We start from the raw sequence: 15,767 nt of genomic DNA on the forward strand, positions 1-15,767 counted from the left end.
ACCCTACAAGAGAAACCTTGCACAAAATATCTAGGAATCATCTCAGACAGTAAGCTGTCATGGAAGCTCAATGTGGAGGAGAGGGTGAAGAAGGCTTCAACGGCACTTTATGCATGTACAAGAATGCTGGGGTGTACGTGGGGCTTATCGCCCTCTCTTTCTCATTGGGTTTTTACAGCGATTGTAAGCCCTTTCATATACTATGGAGTTCTTGTTTGGTGGAAAGCCACACAAAAAGCAACATACCTCAAAAAATTAGAGGGGGTATGCAGACTATTAATGCTTAGCATTACGGAAGCCCTGAAAACAACCCCGACAGCTGCACTGTATGCCATTCTGCACATTCCACCTGTAGACCTGGTAGCAAAGAACATAGCGTTAACAACTGCAACCAGGCTCGGTGCCTCGGGGCAGCTTGAGCGCCGACCATACGGCCATAGTAGTATAGCGTCATCAATCACAAGACGAACAGACTACCTGATTCCCTATCTGCGCTTCGAGGGCGATCTTAAGGCCACAATTGAGGTGGACGGTTGGCGCAAGGGTGCGCAAATGGCGGACGAGGCGATACACAGATGGTTCCAAAGTAGTGGAAGGAATAGGGTCTTCGGTATACTGTGCTGATCCAGAATAAACAGATCCCAGAGGCTGCTGGATTACTGTAGCGTTTTCCAAGCGGAAATAGTAGCCGTAACCAAAGCAGTAGACACCCTGGAAGAAAATAGCCCAAGCTCCAATCGTGTTAACTTTTATATTGACATTCAAGCAGCAATTAAGGCAATAATCTCGCATAGCACAGCATCTAAATGCGTATTAGAGTGTAAGCAGTTCGTGGAGAGAATCGGGACAGGGAGAAGCATACATCTATATTGGGTCCCAGGGCATATGGGAATAGATGGGAATGAAAAAGCGGATGAATTAGCTAAAAAGGGCGCATCCCTTGAAGCTTGCTCCGTAGACGTACCAATTTGACTGGGCGAAATTAAGCGAAGGCGAGAGGTGCACATGATCGGCCAAGCAGGAAAGGCGTGGGTTCAAGCGCGGGGCTGTAAAGTGTCGAAGGTCTTACAACCTTAGACTAACAAAGTTGCTTCTATCATTAAAAAGAGAGGACTGTACACTCATGGCGGGTATTCTGACTGGACACCGCCTTCTGGCGTCACATGCCGTTAAATTAGGCTTGGTCAGTGATAGCAGATGTAGGAAGTTCGGGCTGGAGGAGGAAAGGATCGAGCACGTTCTGTGCTCTTGCCCTGCGCTTGCCAGGCTAAGACTCCAGGTATTAGGAGTGATACAGCTGCCAGATCTAGAAGCAGCAAGTGACTTAAATCCTAGGAAGCTTCTAGTATTTGGCAAGAGGACGGAGTTATTTTATAACATAGGTCCTGGTTTTTGATAGGGTTTTTCAGTTTGGTCGTTAAAACAAACTTCTGGTAACAATACGGGCTTATTCAGTATATGTGAGGTCCTCATGGACCGGCCTGTTCAACCTAACCTAACGTATCCAGAACAATGAATAAAATCTATAAAAGTTATTAAATTCACCAACTCAAATATTTGTAGGTTATGGTATGGCGACAAACCAAAAACCAATTGGTTGGCTATGGTACGGTTATGGCGTTAGCGTTATGGTATGGCACCATTAATCGATTATATTGATTTCCATAAGGTAGGTTCGATCAGCTGTTTTATCTGGTTATGGTTTCATGGTTATAAGTCACCAATAATTGGCCCTTTAAGCCTCGGCGAAAAGATTTACTCTTTTTTGGTGAATTGCTTCAGGTATTTAAACTTCATCATAAGTAGTTCTTTCAATGGCAATAAGATATTATAGTATAGAAGTTTTAATTAACGCGAAAGTAAAGCGTTCCTGTCATATGATAAGGATTATACATGTGGGGCACACGATGTCGACTCACCTACCGGGACGATTTCCCTGTAACTTGGGCACCTTTATACCATTCTAAAAAAGTTTTGGTGTTTTATTTTCAAATATTTTCATCTGTCCGTTGACAAACGTGCAAAATTTCGAAATTGTCCAACTTGCGAAAAAAGTATGCAAAAAACATTGAAAAAGGGTAAAACAGAATTTATATGTCGAGTGTCCCCCGCATAGAAACGTTAATGTATCGGAAATTATGTTTCAGGGACTACTCGACGTACAAACTCCTTTCATCCACTTTTCAGAACTAGCTTCGATCTGGAGATATTGAGGAAAATATGGGTATGAGTAACTTCTTCTTTAAAAAAAATATGTCTGGGAATCCAACTAAGTTAGAGAAGTTACAACAACGCGGAGCTATTGGTAATTTTTTACTTTTTATTTTTTCACGATCCTTGTAGAGCTACAATATATGTTGGTCGTATTGTAGCGAGCTGTATCTCATGAAAAAAAAATATTTCCTAAAACCGGATTCACAATCAATGTTTTCTTCATTATTGATATATTTCAAAAAAAGTATTCTGACAATTAAAAAAAAAAATTAGAACAATATGTTCCGAATTTACCGATTCGCATTAGTTTGCCACCGAGTTATATATATATGTTTTTTTTTTTTGTAAAAAGTTACTCGTACACCTATTTCCTTTAATATTATCAGGTCAAGAGGCAAACGGGTTCCGACAAGTACATGAACAGAGTTTGTACGTCAAGTAGTTTCTCAGATACAAGTTCCGATTTAGGTTTCTATTTGGGGTATTGTGAATTCCTTCAAGTAAAAAATCTTTATATTCTTCCATTGCCATACCTACCTGTCAAATAAGGCAGAGAACGGCTGTCACGCACTGCCAGAGAATGGGAAAAAGCTTTGTTTTTTGCTTGTGGTAAATAAACTAACTTGCCATTAATTGGCTATTCGCGTTTCAAACCAACTTTTCTTTTAAATGTTTTTATACAATATCAAACTACATAGCAATAAAATCTAATTACAAGAGAAAATATGAACAGCCAGCTAAGTAGAGCTGGATTTCGATTCGATTCTTAATCGATATAATCGATGTTTTTTTTAGAAATGTAGAATCGATTTTTTTTTAAATCGTTCGATTCTTTAGGCATCGAAGTTTTATCTACTTTACGGACGCTTGAGGAAATACATATTCTGTAATTTTTTTTTTTTTATAAATTTAGCTTTATTGTGTTGGTGGCTTCGATAGAAAGGAGAAAGATGAAGAAACTTATATTTTTAGATTCTAGTAAGCCAATTGAAAGTGACCCTGAAGGGGAATTCAATTTTATAAGTAATCCAAAGATTCGCAGATCTGTTGTCTGGAAGTACTTTAGTCACGTGCAGGGCGATTCTGCGAAATGCAAGTTGTGCGGAAAAAAATGCAAAACAGGTGGAAATACAACAAATTTGTTAAATCACTTGAAGCGGTCACATCCAACGTTGATGGAAATGTCTTCACCAACAGCTCCAATAGAATCCTTTTTTGAACCTAATAACAACAACATAAGGAATCCTCAGTCTGCAGATGAGCGAAAAAAACAACTGGATTGTGCTTTGATTAGAATGATTGCCACAGATATGCAACGCTTTAGGATTGTCGAAGATAACGAATTCAGATCTTTTCCACAATACTTGGATCCTCGGTACGTTTTGCGGCGGTGGCCGCCATGTTACCTTACGTATGTAATAAATATTTCCTGTAATAATAAGTATTAGCCAAGAACGTGCATTGGTTAATGTTCCCAAGGTTGGTTTCTCTACATTTTGAAATAAAAGATTCAAAAAAACGCAAAAAGTATGACATTTCGGTAAAGACTAAACTAATTATTTCACACCGATGAAAGGATCAAGTGAGGACCCATGTGGCATTCCTTGATGCTTCCAATTTTGTCGGCAGACAACGAAACGAGAGAGGAACTGTCCAGATTTATTTGTCGGGAAAAATCGTGTAAATAGTTAAGTACGTAAGCAAGTACACTGTTACAAAGAATAAGCAAAATTTAAATAAACTTTGTTTGGTTCGATTTAATCGGTTAAATCGATTTTTTTCTAGAATCTAATAGCAAAATCGATTCTTAAAAAAATCGAATCGAATCCAGCTCTACAGCTAAGCTAACATTTTAAAACATGCATATAATGTAATATACCAGTCGTTTACGAAAGTGTTTGAAGAACACCATTTTGCACAGCGATTTATCAGGTGATCGCAGCAGTTTACTATTGTGAACGTTTTTTCAAACATTCGCCACTTGTATGAATTTACAATGGCCATGACCTTATATTTTTATTTGCGAAAAAGCATAATTATCTCGCTGGATCTCTCAAAATACCTTTATCTAAATAAAAATACTCCGTTTTACCGAACATTATCGGAATGTGCAGCAGTCTTATTATAATTTACTTTTTTTATTTGGTGGGATTTTGAATAATTTCATATTTATTTCATCAACCTTTAATTTTTGTTTTCTTTTTTTCGCTCTTCCTCTTTTTCTTCTTATATAAAATTCGTTTGGGAAGTTGAAAATTTTTCTAAAAATTTTTACTTAGTTTTCAATGATCATTTTCGTTTACCTACTTTTATTCATTATTAATATATTTTTATTTTGGAGTCAACCACAATATTTAGGGCATTCTCTCTCTAGACATCATAGAAAATGTGTCTATCTCCTTTCATTTTACTGTCAAAAGTTTTCTAAACTTAAAGGCAAAATACATTTATGAAAAATTTTCGACGGTTTCTATGCTTCCCAGACTGAGAGCATTGCCCTTATTCAATACTAAATTTTGACAATAACGTGTAAAACTGCAACTACAAAAAATCAACAATTTTTTTGTGCGCGGCAGTTTCTAAAAATGTTTCAAAGCAGAAAATATTTAATATTTCGAAATTTAAACGCTCTTGCTTATAAATGAAAAATATTCTACGCATTTTATGGATTCTAAACTAGTGAGATTTGCCCCTTTGTTCTGATTTAGCTTTATACAAATTTTTTATTTAATTTTTATTTTTCTTTTTTTGTAAATTTAATCTTCAATCCATATGTATATACTTAGTGCACTCTCCTCATTAAATACACACAACAACAATTTATTATTTATCAAATTTTATTACTTAACAAAAAAATAATACAATTTTATAAGAAACTATTTTTTAACTTTATTTATGGCCAAGTAAAAAAATATTGCATAAATTTACAGTAACTTTTTAGTTTTATTCAAATTAGTTGTGTTAACAATATTATTTCATTTAAGCATAGTACGTAAATTTTTATAAAACTAAAATTATGCTTTTTGCTTAAAATGAAACATAATCTTTAACTTCTAAAGTTTTTGCAAAAAATTTACTTAAAAATACATAAACATTAGGACAGTCCATCAAAAATAAAATTAACTATTATTTTATTTCCCACAATTTCGAACATAGGAGGGGTCAAAGGCCAGTCTAGTATCTTTGACCTTGATAACACCATGACAAAGGGTGATACTGAAAACATTTTAAATTTTTGTGTTTTAAGAACCACCCTAATATGCATATAAATTAGTTTAGTTACTTAACTTATTAGCTTACTTCGAAAATATTTCATTTTAGTTAACACTTTTTTGATATTCATTTTCACTTGGCAAATAAATTCATTCATTAAGTGTTTATTTTATTATGGACACATTATAGTTTTTTATTTGTTAGTTTTTTACGCTATTTTTAGTACATAAATATACGTACTTGTGTGCTAATACAAACAAATATAAAGACATATATATATTGTAAAGTTTTAAAAATATTTAATGTATATATAAACTAACATAATTCAAATATGCATTTGCATGAGTTGCTGCTTTTCCCACAATAACAGTAACAAATTTTTTTTTGTTTCTTACTCAAAGCAGCTTTGACTAGTAGCATTTTTTGTTTAAGTTTCTTTTTAATGCACAACAAATTCAGACATATACTTTTGAATGCTACAATTAATTAATTACAACATTTTTCAATTTATATATAAACGCCTTTACAAACTATCAAACATACAAACATATGTATATGTAATTGTATCCATTACAGTCATACAACTTTTGATTAGTGCCTAGGAAAATTTAGTTTCATTGTGAAAAATTTGTAAATCTTCTACATAACTATTTTTTTTTTTACATAAAATTTTCTACTTTTTATTGTAAACAGTTTTCATTAGTTTTCTTTAGACAAAACGAAACCTTGTTGCACTATCCTTATATATTTACATTTTCCATCTTTTCTAATTTCAAAGTCATTAACAATCTTTAACAATTATTGTTCCTATTGCGGGTGGGTGGTTATTTTTATTTTATTTACAAGTCTACATATTTCCTTCACTTAATTCGTGTCCAAGTGTTCTAGCGATCAGTCAGCTGTTCAAGTGAGCGCACAGTTTCAAATTCTCTCAATTTATAACTAATGATCATTTTCACAATTTCTAGTTAAGTTAGAAATCAACTGAAGTATAGCAATCCTTCAGATAGTTTTATTTGACATTTTCGTTTTCACCAACATATGTGGTGACCTACTCCCAATTAAATCGATAATTGTGCATATTTCGTAGAAAAAGGCGTGAAAATATATGGCGAGTATACGAAAATCAACAAAACATTTGGCTTTTGTTTACACTTTGGCCGTTTTCACCAACTCCAATGAGCGACTTATATATACATAAGTTCCGTTCAATTCTCGTATTCTGTATGCTAACTAAGGTCTGATCAAAAATGAGGCTGCATCCAATACATTACAAAATTCAAATTCAAAGAAATGTTTGGTTTTCGTATATTATACGTAAAACTCGACCTAAAAGCTCCAAAAAGACCCCATTTATGAATGTCATATATTTTATGACAAAGCGCATGCTAATGGTATACACAGAACCACATTTATTTTTGGGCCAGCGGAGTTTGGCAAAGGCGCCCCTAACCAGTTAAGTCTGACCTTTAGAATGCAATCATAATGAAGTCTTCACATATTAATTCTAAATAAAAACAAAAATAAAGAGTTTTTGAAGGGTGCGATAGTGGTTGGGCGATGAGTACCGAGTAATCACTGAAGCTTCTGAAGAACAAACAGTTTACAGATGTCCCGCTTGCGCCGCAACCTATCCCTGAAATGTCGCTATCGTTGGCTTTGTAAAAATGCCTGCATCCTCCTGCGGGAAATCCACTCTGTCTGTGCGTTTAGTTCTTCTAGCCATACTAACCTCCGGTCCTCATGGACCGGCCAGTTCAACCCAACCATACTAACCTCCGGGACTTGGTGACATCTTGTCTATTATTTGCCTCCATATGGACTACATGCCAAAGTCTAGGAACTTGGTCACACTGTTTACATTTTAGAGCTCTAATGAACTTGTAAAGGACAAGGAACAAATTCATCGGAACAGGATTTTCCGCATGGCACTATCAAAAAACCCCTCCACTTTTAAAAGTCGAGATGCCCATCGTTCAATTAATTAAAAAACGTCTCTACAACAGAATTGCAGTAACGAAGTGTGATGAAGGTAACAGTGTTCTGTTTTCTCTACTTTGTGTTGTGAAAGTCAAAAAGCTTCGATTGGACCTCAAAGTTAATAGCTTCCGAGGGGTTGCTAACTCAGATAATCGAATAATCCTGACTAAGCGTGTACTTCTGTATACCCGGAATAGGGGGAATAGTGAATTTGATGTAACACTAGCAAACCGGGACTAGCTTTTTTTACAAGGGGATGTATGATATCTGCTTTCAGGTCTGATAGGTTAAAATATTTGAAAACTATACGGGATGGGAAGCTGTTTTGGAAACTTAAAGTTGAGGATAGGACTGGGAAAGACCAGTTGCTTTGTAGTGCTGTAGGTAGAGCAGGTGACTCTCGCCAAGGGTCAAGCGCTAGCTTTACAAGACGATAGTGAAATCGAGCACATGCCATTGTGTCCGGACAGCTACCCACCTTGCGGATCACAACGTTGGAATGGAAGGGTTTCGTTGGGGGTTTCTATCAGTAGAGAGATGTAAGCCGCAAATTCGAGTTTGAGTTCCCTGTGCCTACTACTGACTGATGCTTAATTTAAAGTCACATTTATTGTTTCATCTCACTTCACAGATATCTGAGGTAGGGCTGTTCCTTGTAATTGTGATAGTGTGGAATACATTTGTTGGCGTGGCTTCTTTCGTCACACGGACCAGCCGTACAAACGGTAAAGCTGATGCACCGCATTATCCTGCATTCGTACGTACTAGGTCTCTTGTTTATAATCGATTATTTGACTAATCGACTAGTCGAGTAGAGCCACTTTTGCATTGATTGAAAATCGACTATATTTCAGCATAGCAAGTAAGCGACTAACTCTCACTATTTGAATACTGACGGTTTCATACATTAAATTTTTTGTAAATAAAAATATTTGAAATGCAAACAACAATTCGATTAGCGACAATTGATTATTTTACTAAGAAACTAGTCGACTAATGGATTCGAGTCGTCGATTATCAAGCGCTCTAGTGCATACATTTTGTTGTTTATGTTGTTTTGTATTGTTATATGAATATTTTTACTTAATATATCTAAACACTTAAGCATTTACCAGCCATTACTGATGTTCTCTAATTTGGCCTTTGCTACTGCAGCTGCAGTATCTGCCGCTGTAACCGAAGCCGTGGAGTTAATCGCGCCATTGACCGTTAGTGGCAATTGTTGCTTGCCTGCTGCTACAGCAGCTGCTGAAAGTGGTGTGGCAGTCATAAAGTTGACATTAATATTTATTGGATGCACCACTGGCATTGAAGCGTAGTTCTTTTCCAGCAAATCAGCACCATTCAGGAATGGCACAAGCACGTTGTAATCAACATTGAGTGGCACATAATAGGTACCCTGTCCATGCAGCGCAAATATTGGTACAGCGAAAGAGCGCGGCGCATGCAGCGAAGGTGTTACGTGAGTGGTGCTACTGGGTGCGCTCATATGTGTTTTATTTGTGTTCAGAAAGCTGGTAGGTGCTGCGCTCAATTCAGTTTTGATTTCAGCGAAACTGAAAGGTTTCTCATCGCGCATAATTAACGATACACTGGTTGTTGTCGTTGGCGTACGTACAGATGGCAGCGGGCGCGTATCACCATCGTCCAATGTACAATTATTATTAACACCACCACCAACTGCAGTTGTAGCAGCAGCTTCCGCCGCTGCTTCAGCTAATTTGCGTTTCTTGGCAATGATGGGCGCAATTTCCGGCTCAGTGCCATCTTTGGAGTGTTCGGAGAGTGAATGTGTGTGCGAGTGTTCGCTTTGTAGCAATGGTGGCGCTGGGAAATGTTCACTGGATGTCTCCTCGTCGTGTAGCTCATGATTGAAGCGCTCTTTTATATGATTTTTATACTTGTAATTATTGTTGTGCTCAATGTCATGCGATGATTCGGAATAATTGCGCATGTGCGCCGACAACAAACTGTCCGATGTGTGCTGCTGATGACTGAGGTGCGAATGATGATTTAATAGCGAATCGCGCGGCGGCGGAGAATGCATATTGGAGGTATCAGTGTGCAGCAGCGGCTCACGTGATGATGACTCATAGTCATGCTGACTCAATTCATTGTGATGACTCAATGTTCCTGGTCCAGTCGATGTTATGACTTGCGTCTGTTGCGGACGATGTGGTGGTGAACTGCATGCTTGTGTACCACTCACCACCACTACACTATTTGGTGTTGATGTTGTTGTGCTTGTGGCACTATTAAAAGATACCGTTGTTGGCGAAGTAATGGAATTGCTTGGCACATTATTCTGGCTATTGCTGCTGTTAAGCTCATGCGCTGCCTGTGCGTTGGTGCTATTGGTTGCCGCAGTAGCTGCTGCAGCCGCAACAGCGGCATTCCGTTGCAATTGATTTAAATGATTGCGAAAACTTAAATCTTTAACATCGTTATGATCGTTGCTATGCTCGATGTCAGAACTGCCGAGCATGTCGCGCAATTGACAGAGTGGCGGTGCCGTATGATAGGCTTGATTTGGACTACCGCTTGAAGCGCTGACGTTGTCGGGTATGTGACAGTTGCGTGATTTGTAGCAATCATCTGTGGAGAAAATATAACGAAAGGTATGCATTCGTTTGTGCGCCTTCAAAATAAGCTTAATTATAATAACTTACTTTTCATCAATTCTACACAATGTTCCTGCAAACGTGCCACCAAACGATAACAAAACTCTTCCATATGGCTCTCGTAAAGAAATTTGGCCGCTTCCTTCATACAGTCCGTGTAACCCATGCGATATTCGCTTTCCTTTTGTATGCACTCGCTTTGTAAATGCTTGAGGTGTCTAATAGCCATTTCTATGATCTCGGTCTTTTCGATGCGTCCACGTCCCTTACGTTGATACTGCGGTGGTATAAGACGCGAGAGATCTGCTAGGCAGGAGTTCATGCGATCACGTCGCCGCTTCTCAATGATGCGATGGGACAACGGATCTTGCTGTTAGTGTGGAGATGGAGTGAGAAAGAAACAAAATATTAGATCTCAATTTTAAGCTTTGTTAATGAATATTTAAATATTGCACAAATTAAAACAACAATTATATAAAAAGGAGAGGGAGTAGCAAAGTATGGTGTGTTAGCATTGCTTGAACACCATAACCCTTATTCATTACACAGTGGGGTATAAAATTTATTTTAAAAAATTGCTTAATCTAAAGTTTCAAAAATATACATTAGATACTATAATATGTGTACACGCGCATGTGTGTGTGCGAGTGACAAATGTGCATGTATGAAGATGCAGTGCTCTTTGAGCAAATGTAAGGTTTTATTAAAATCGTTGGCGAATATACATATGTTTGTATTATGAATATATGTATGTGTGTGTGTCAAATAAAATGTATGTGACGGGTGGATAGGGTGGTCCATATAGTGGCCTCATTTAAGCATCGAGGTGAAATGCCAACGATTGATCACGTTTATAAATACCTCAAACGATTTTCGTGATCATTTTAGTTTTATTTACTATGAGAACTGTACATATAGGTTCTGCCTATTCCTCATGAAAATTCAATTTTCGGAATGTTTTGTTAAATTTTTCTTTGTACGTTTTAATCGGGTGAATATTTTAATTACTCCTTGTATGTAATTAATGCGCTTTTTGGTTGGTGAGATTATCAAACAAATTTCCTTTCGATCTTTTATGCATTTCGCTGTTTCGTCACACCTTCTTCAGGAAGCCTGGTGACATAAATACAAATATATGTATGTATATATTACAGACTCCCGTATGTTCGACAATAATCGTGAGTATAGTCCATGAGTGTATTGAGTATCACTCGTAGCAGCTGACTTAACTCCCTGAGCCGGTTTTATACTGTGTGGCTGCAATACTCATTGTCAATCATGCTTGAAAAAGAAAACCACTTAATGGACCACCTTGTGTGTATGTGTATATCTAGGATATGTATTTACAAACTAATTAAGTAATATCCTTTATTATTTAGCTAAGCGTGTAGATGTAGTAGGTGAAGTAGAGTTTTGGAGTCAAAAGCGGTCGTGTTCACAGTGCATTACTTTCGTACTCATTCATATCGTTCCGTTTTAAGCAATTAAGTATGTATCATGTTTTTGCGATTCTGTGTGATGATGCAGAACATTCTGTGCGTTTATGCGCGCGGCCGCTGCTGATCCACTGCGTGCACATTGTGTGTGTGTCATACGTAAGAACCTTCACTATACGGCCTGTCTGTCTGCTATTATGCCACGCCCATCCCGCAATTAGCTCTGAGCTCCCACACCATATTTTGGTCCTATACGTATTTTTGTTGTTGTTGTGCTACTAGCATGATTCTTACAGCAATAAGCGTAGCATTGACGATATTACAATTTGTTTTTCGATTCGATTTTGAATTGGCTGTATTTACGTATTATGATTATAATCGTTTGCTAGTACTCATCACTTGGTTTGCATGCTTGTATCTGTTTTTTGCAAGCAACAACAACAAAAACACAAAAAACAAAAAAAATAAGGAAAATATTTACCCTCGAAGTTTTATTACGTCTTCCGGTTGCATATTCTGCATCATCCTCGCTGTACGCTGTGCCGCTTGTGGAAAAATTTAAGCTAGATTCTGTGCAATAAGGAAAACTGGATACAGCTGCCTCGCTATAATTTGTATGTATGTAAGAAAAGGAGGAAGAATAGGTATGTGAGTAAAATTTTTTATAAATTTGCTTTTTTTGTTTGTAGTTAAAATTTTGTGCAAAAAATTTCAAATAAATAATAAAAGTTAAAAAATTTTAATGTAATATATTTTTTTATTTTTAAAATATCGTGCATTTAACATATGCAAAACTTATTTCGTAAATTTAAAGTAATCAAATTGTTTAACATTAAATTAATTTATATTTATTTAATAACATGTTTTATGTTTAATATAATCTTGTTTACGTATTACAAATATTTTTTATTTTTTTTTTATTTTGTTATAATAAAGCAGTTTTTTATTTTTCTGTCCTTAGCCTACTGACACATTTTCACGGAATGGTTTCTGCATTTTGTAAAAATTTTGTTTACTTTATTCAAATACAATTTTACTTATATTAATAGAACAGAGGATAATACTAGTTTTTGTGTTTCCTTTATTTTTTTATTTATTTTTTATTTATGGATATATACATACTTATATATATGTATACTTACTTCTATAGATTATTACCAGCTTAATAAATAGTTGTTCAAGAGATGTGTTTAAAAAACTCAAGCATTCAAACACTTTTTTTTAAGGTAGGTTTTTTATAAAAAAAAATTTATTTTGAAATTAATTTGTTTATAAAACACTTTCTTACAAGAATTTCAAATAACTTGCAGTTGTTGTATAGACCAGATATATGATAATTTTCTGCTCCTAAATCAGTCAAAGAGCCAGGCAAGGACTTTATTGATTAGGATTGATCAAGAGTGGAAAAAAAAACATTTTTTATTTGGACTACACTCAATTATATAAAGGCATTTTCGAAAAAATTCAAATATTCGAAACGGTTTCTAAATTATTTAATTAACACCGGTTAATAGTAATTATTATTCATTTACTATTTCTGTCTATTAGGGAAATGCTGAAAAGAAAGAAACATTTACTGGCAAATTGCGATGCAATTTTTTTTTTTTTTTTTAAAGATTTCTCCGAGATTCGAGAGACTCAGCTAAATCGACTGAAACTGCAGGCGACGGCATTTTGACATGGTTCACCGAGTTTTTTCAAGTAGATTATCTGTGAGGTTATTCGGTTTCACCTACACGATGAGAACATAACTCAAAACAAATCAGAAGCAAGCAAATCACCAAACGCAAATGATCTTCGTTCATTCATGTGCATATGTATTTATGAAAATACCTATAATAAATAAAAACCATACAAGTAACTATATACCTCCGCAGAGATTTAGGTCCAGCTTCTCTACCAATTTGTGTCGTGCTCCTTTTTTTAAATTTTCCTAAAAAATTGGCGGTACCGGACCAAAGGGTATCTGCAAGGCAGATGAGTTTTCACTGAGCAGCTTTTCCATGGGGTTTTTCTCAAAGCTTTGCCGAGGGGCGACCTCGTTTAGAAATTTTTTTTTTCTAATTCAAAAAACTTGTTTCTAAATTTTTTGATGTTGCTTTGCTCGGGACTTCTACCCAGAATCATCGGTGTTGTAGACGGATATTAAACCACAGTTAACTAATAACCAATGAGCCCAACCAAGGCGAATCTATACAAGGTGATGGTAAAGCGAATTCGACCCGATTCTCCGTGCTGAAGAATGTCAAGTTAAAAGAAAATTAGCATTTATTTCGATTAACTGAAGTCTTGTTGTACCAAGGCTTTGCTTGGAAATTATCAAGAAGAAACAATCAGCTAAGAAGCAGCAATCAACTGATGGGATAGCACCACCTTGTACTGAATTCGCCTTAGATTTAACTGTCAAAAAACGTAGAAATTAGGGGGGCATGGCATATATTCATATCCATATAAAACAGCGGATATATCCAAACTTATGGAAATCAATGTAACTGTTCAATGGTGCCATACCATAACGCCTTACCAACTGGTTTTCGGTTTAGCCATGGCCATAACCTTGTACATATGTATTTGAGTTAGCGAATTTATTAACTTTTTAGATATTATTTTTTTTTTATTTTATTTTTTTTGCGGTTTGTCTCAGTGACTTATAAATGTGCAATTTGTTATACATATTTCGCATTTTCTTTTTTTTTTTTAAATTACAAAATTTTGTCGGTTAAGGCACCAATAACCAATAACAACTGATATGGGTCAGTAAAAATATGGTTACAAATAAGGCATTATGACATGTCAACTTTGTCTCAGTCTTTAGAAAGAAAAACAAAACAAAATGTGCAGACTAAAAGATGTTTATTTATAATATTTTTATTTATATTTAATACCTAAAAAATATTATTCCACAGAAATCTTTGGTTGTCCCTATTTGTTCGAAAAATGTCCGGATATTGTTTATTTTAGAACAAAACCACTTCGGATTCAAAATGAGAAAAACACCACATTTTTATTTGTTTGAGTTTCATTTGTATATTTCTCGCAGCATCGAAATATTTATTTGTGCAAAGCGAATGCGTGTGAACAGTAAAAGAAACACGCCTCCTCGCTAGCTTAAATTCTTAAATTTAAATAAACACGTTTTCAATGCATGTGCCAAGATTTATTGAACCAAATATACTACGCAGAAATGTATGTATGTAGGTATCTGCCGGCAAACACCAAAACGTACCCAAGAAAAATTGTGTTGCCGATAACAATATAACGTTCCAAGGAGAGAAGTACTTAGCTTTGTGCAAGTTTGCTTAAATTTATTACAAGACCAAAACGGTATACTTTACAAGTTACAGAACATAGAATTCTGAAATATACTGTATAAGTAACAGCTGACAGCTGACAGATATACAATTTTTTAATAAATTATATATATACCTGTATATTAGAGCGGGTCAACATTTTTTTGCCATCAGGAGTATAGCAAAAACGTAATCTATAGATAATTCTAAGAAAAATTGCTGAAGACACCAAAGCTCTAAGTCCGATTTCGAGTCCCCGCCTTTTGCAAAATAAACATTTTGCCATATGAATGTAGGGTTGTCCAAAGAATCTTCATAGCTTCTGATAGAATTATAGGGAAAATATCATATTGGGCTTACTTTAAAGGTATTTTACGTACATTTCAGAATCTGTATTAATTCTATAGTATTTTTGAAGTTTAGTAGAGATTTCAGGTTAAATTATGATAAATTAGCCTAAAATGAACTTTTAACCACTATATTATCATTTTTAACAAATTTCTTATCGAAAAAATTTTTTTCTTTACAGCTAAAATAAGTTCAGAACATTTCCAACAACTTTCATTCAGACAGTTTTTCTTTTTTCAAATTCGTTTTAGTAGAAAAAAATTTTCAAAAAAAAAACCTATATTTTCAAGTAATAAGCAAAAAACACAATTTTTATAATTTTAATGTAATTTATTTAAAAAATTAATTTTTTTTAGAATTGACCATTTTAACGTATTTTTCAAAACAAAAGTAATGTTATATCCGTTTACGCTTAAACTTGATATGGACTGCTAAGCGACAAACTTTAAATACACCTCTGAAATTGCTGCGCATAAATTTTGTCCTACTAAATTTCAATACGCATTATACTCAGATGTAACTGAAATATGTGTCTTTGTTTCACCCTCTACACTAATTCTATGTATTCTATGTGTGTCCACAATTCATCGCAACTGATTCAGCTATATGTTATACCCTATGGCCATCAGAGCATTGTGTCTCCGCTTTTCGGTACACCCTGTTGC

At 35.3% G+C, this 15,767-nt stretch overlaps 1 protein-coding gene across 8 annotated transcripts in view; it reads right to left on the reverse strand.

The window, feature by feature from the left end:
- Nucleotides 1-7,951: 7,951 nt before the first annotated feature.
- The window catches only part of cwo (transcription factor cwo), a 99,394-nt gene continuing 91,578 nt past the window's right edge, over nt 7,952-15,767 (reverse strand). For all 8 annotated transcript variants that reach the window (XM_067763275.1, XM_067763274.1, XM_067763270.1 and 5 more), the window contains 3 exons: nt 11,946-12,069; nt 10,077-10,398; nt 7,952-10,002 (listed from right to left, as the gene is read on the reverse strand). In XM_067763275.1, the coding sequence (XP_067619376.1) occupies nt 8,516-10,002; nt 10,077-10,398; nt 11,946-12,069 (1,933 nt within the window). In that variant the 3' untranslated portion in view covers nt 7,952-8,515. The remainder of the gene's footprint in view (nt 10,003-10,076; nt 10,399-11,945; nt 12,070-15,767) is intronic.

This window comes from Eurosta solidaginis, chromosome 1 (genome assembly GCF_040869045.1).
Source record: "Eurosta solidaginis isolate ZX-2024a chromosome 1, ASM4086904v1, whole genome shotgun sequence".
Taxonomy (NCBI): domain Eukaryota; kingdom Metazoa; phylum Arthropoda; class Insecta; order Diptera; family Tephritidae; genus Eurosta; species Eurosta solidaginis.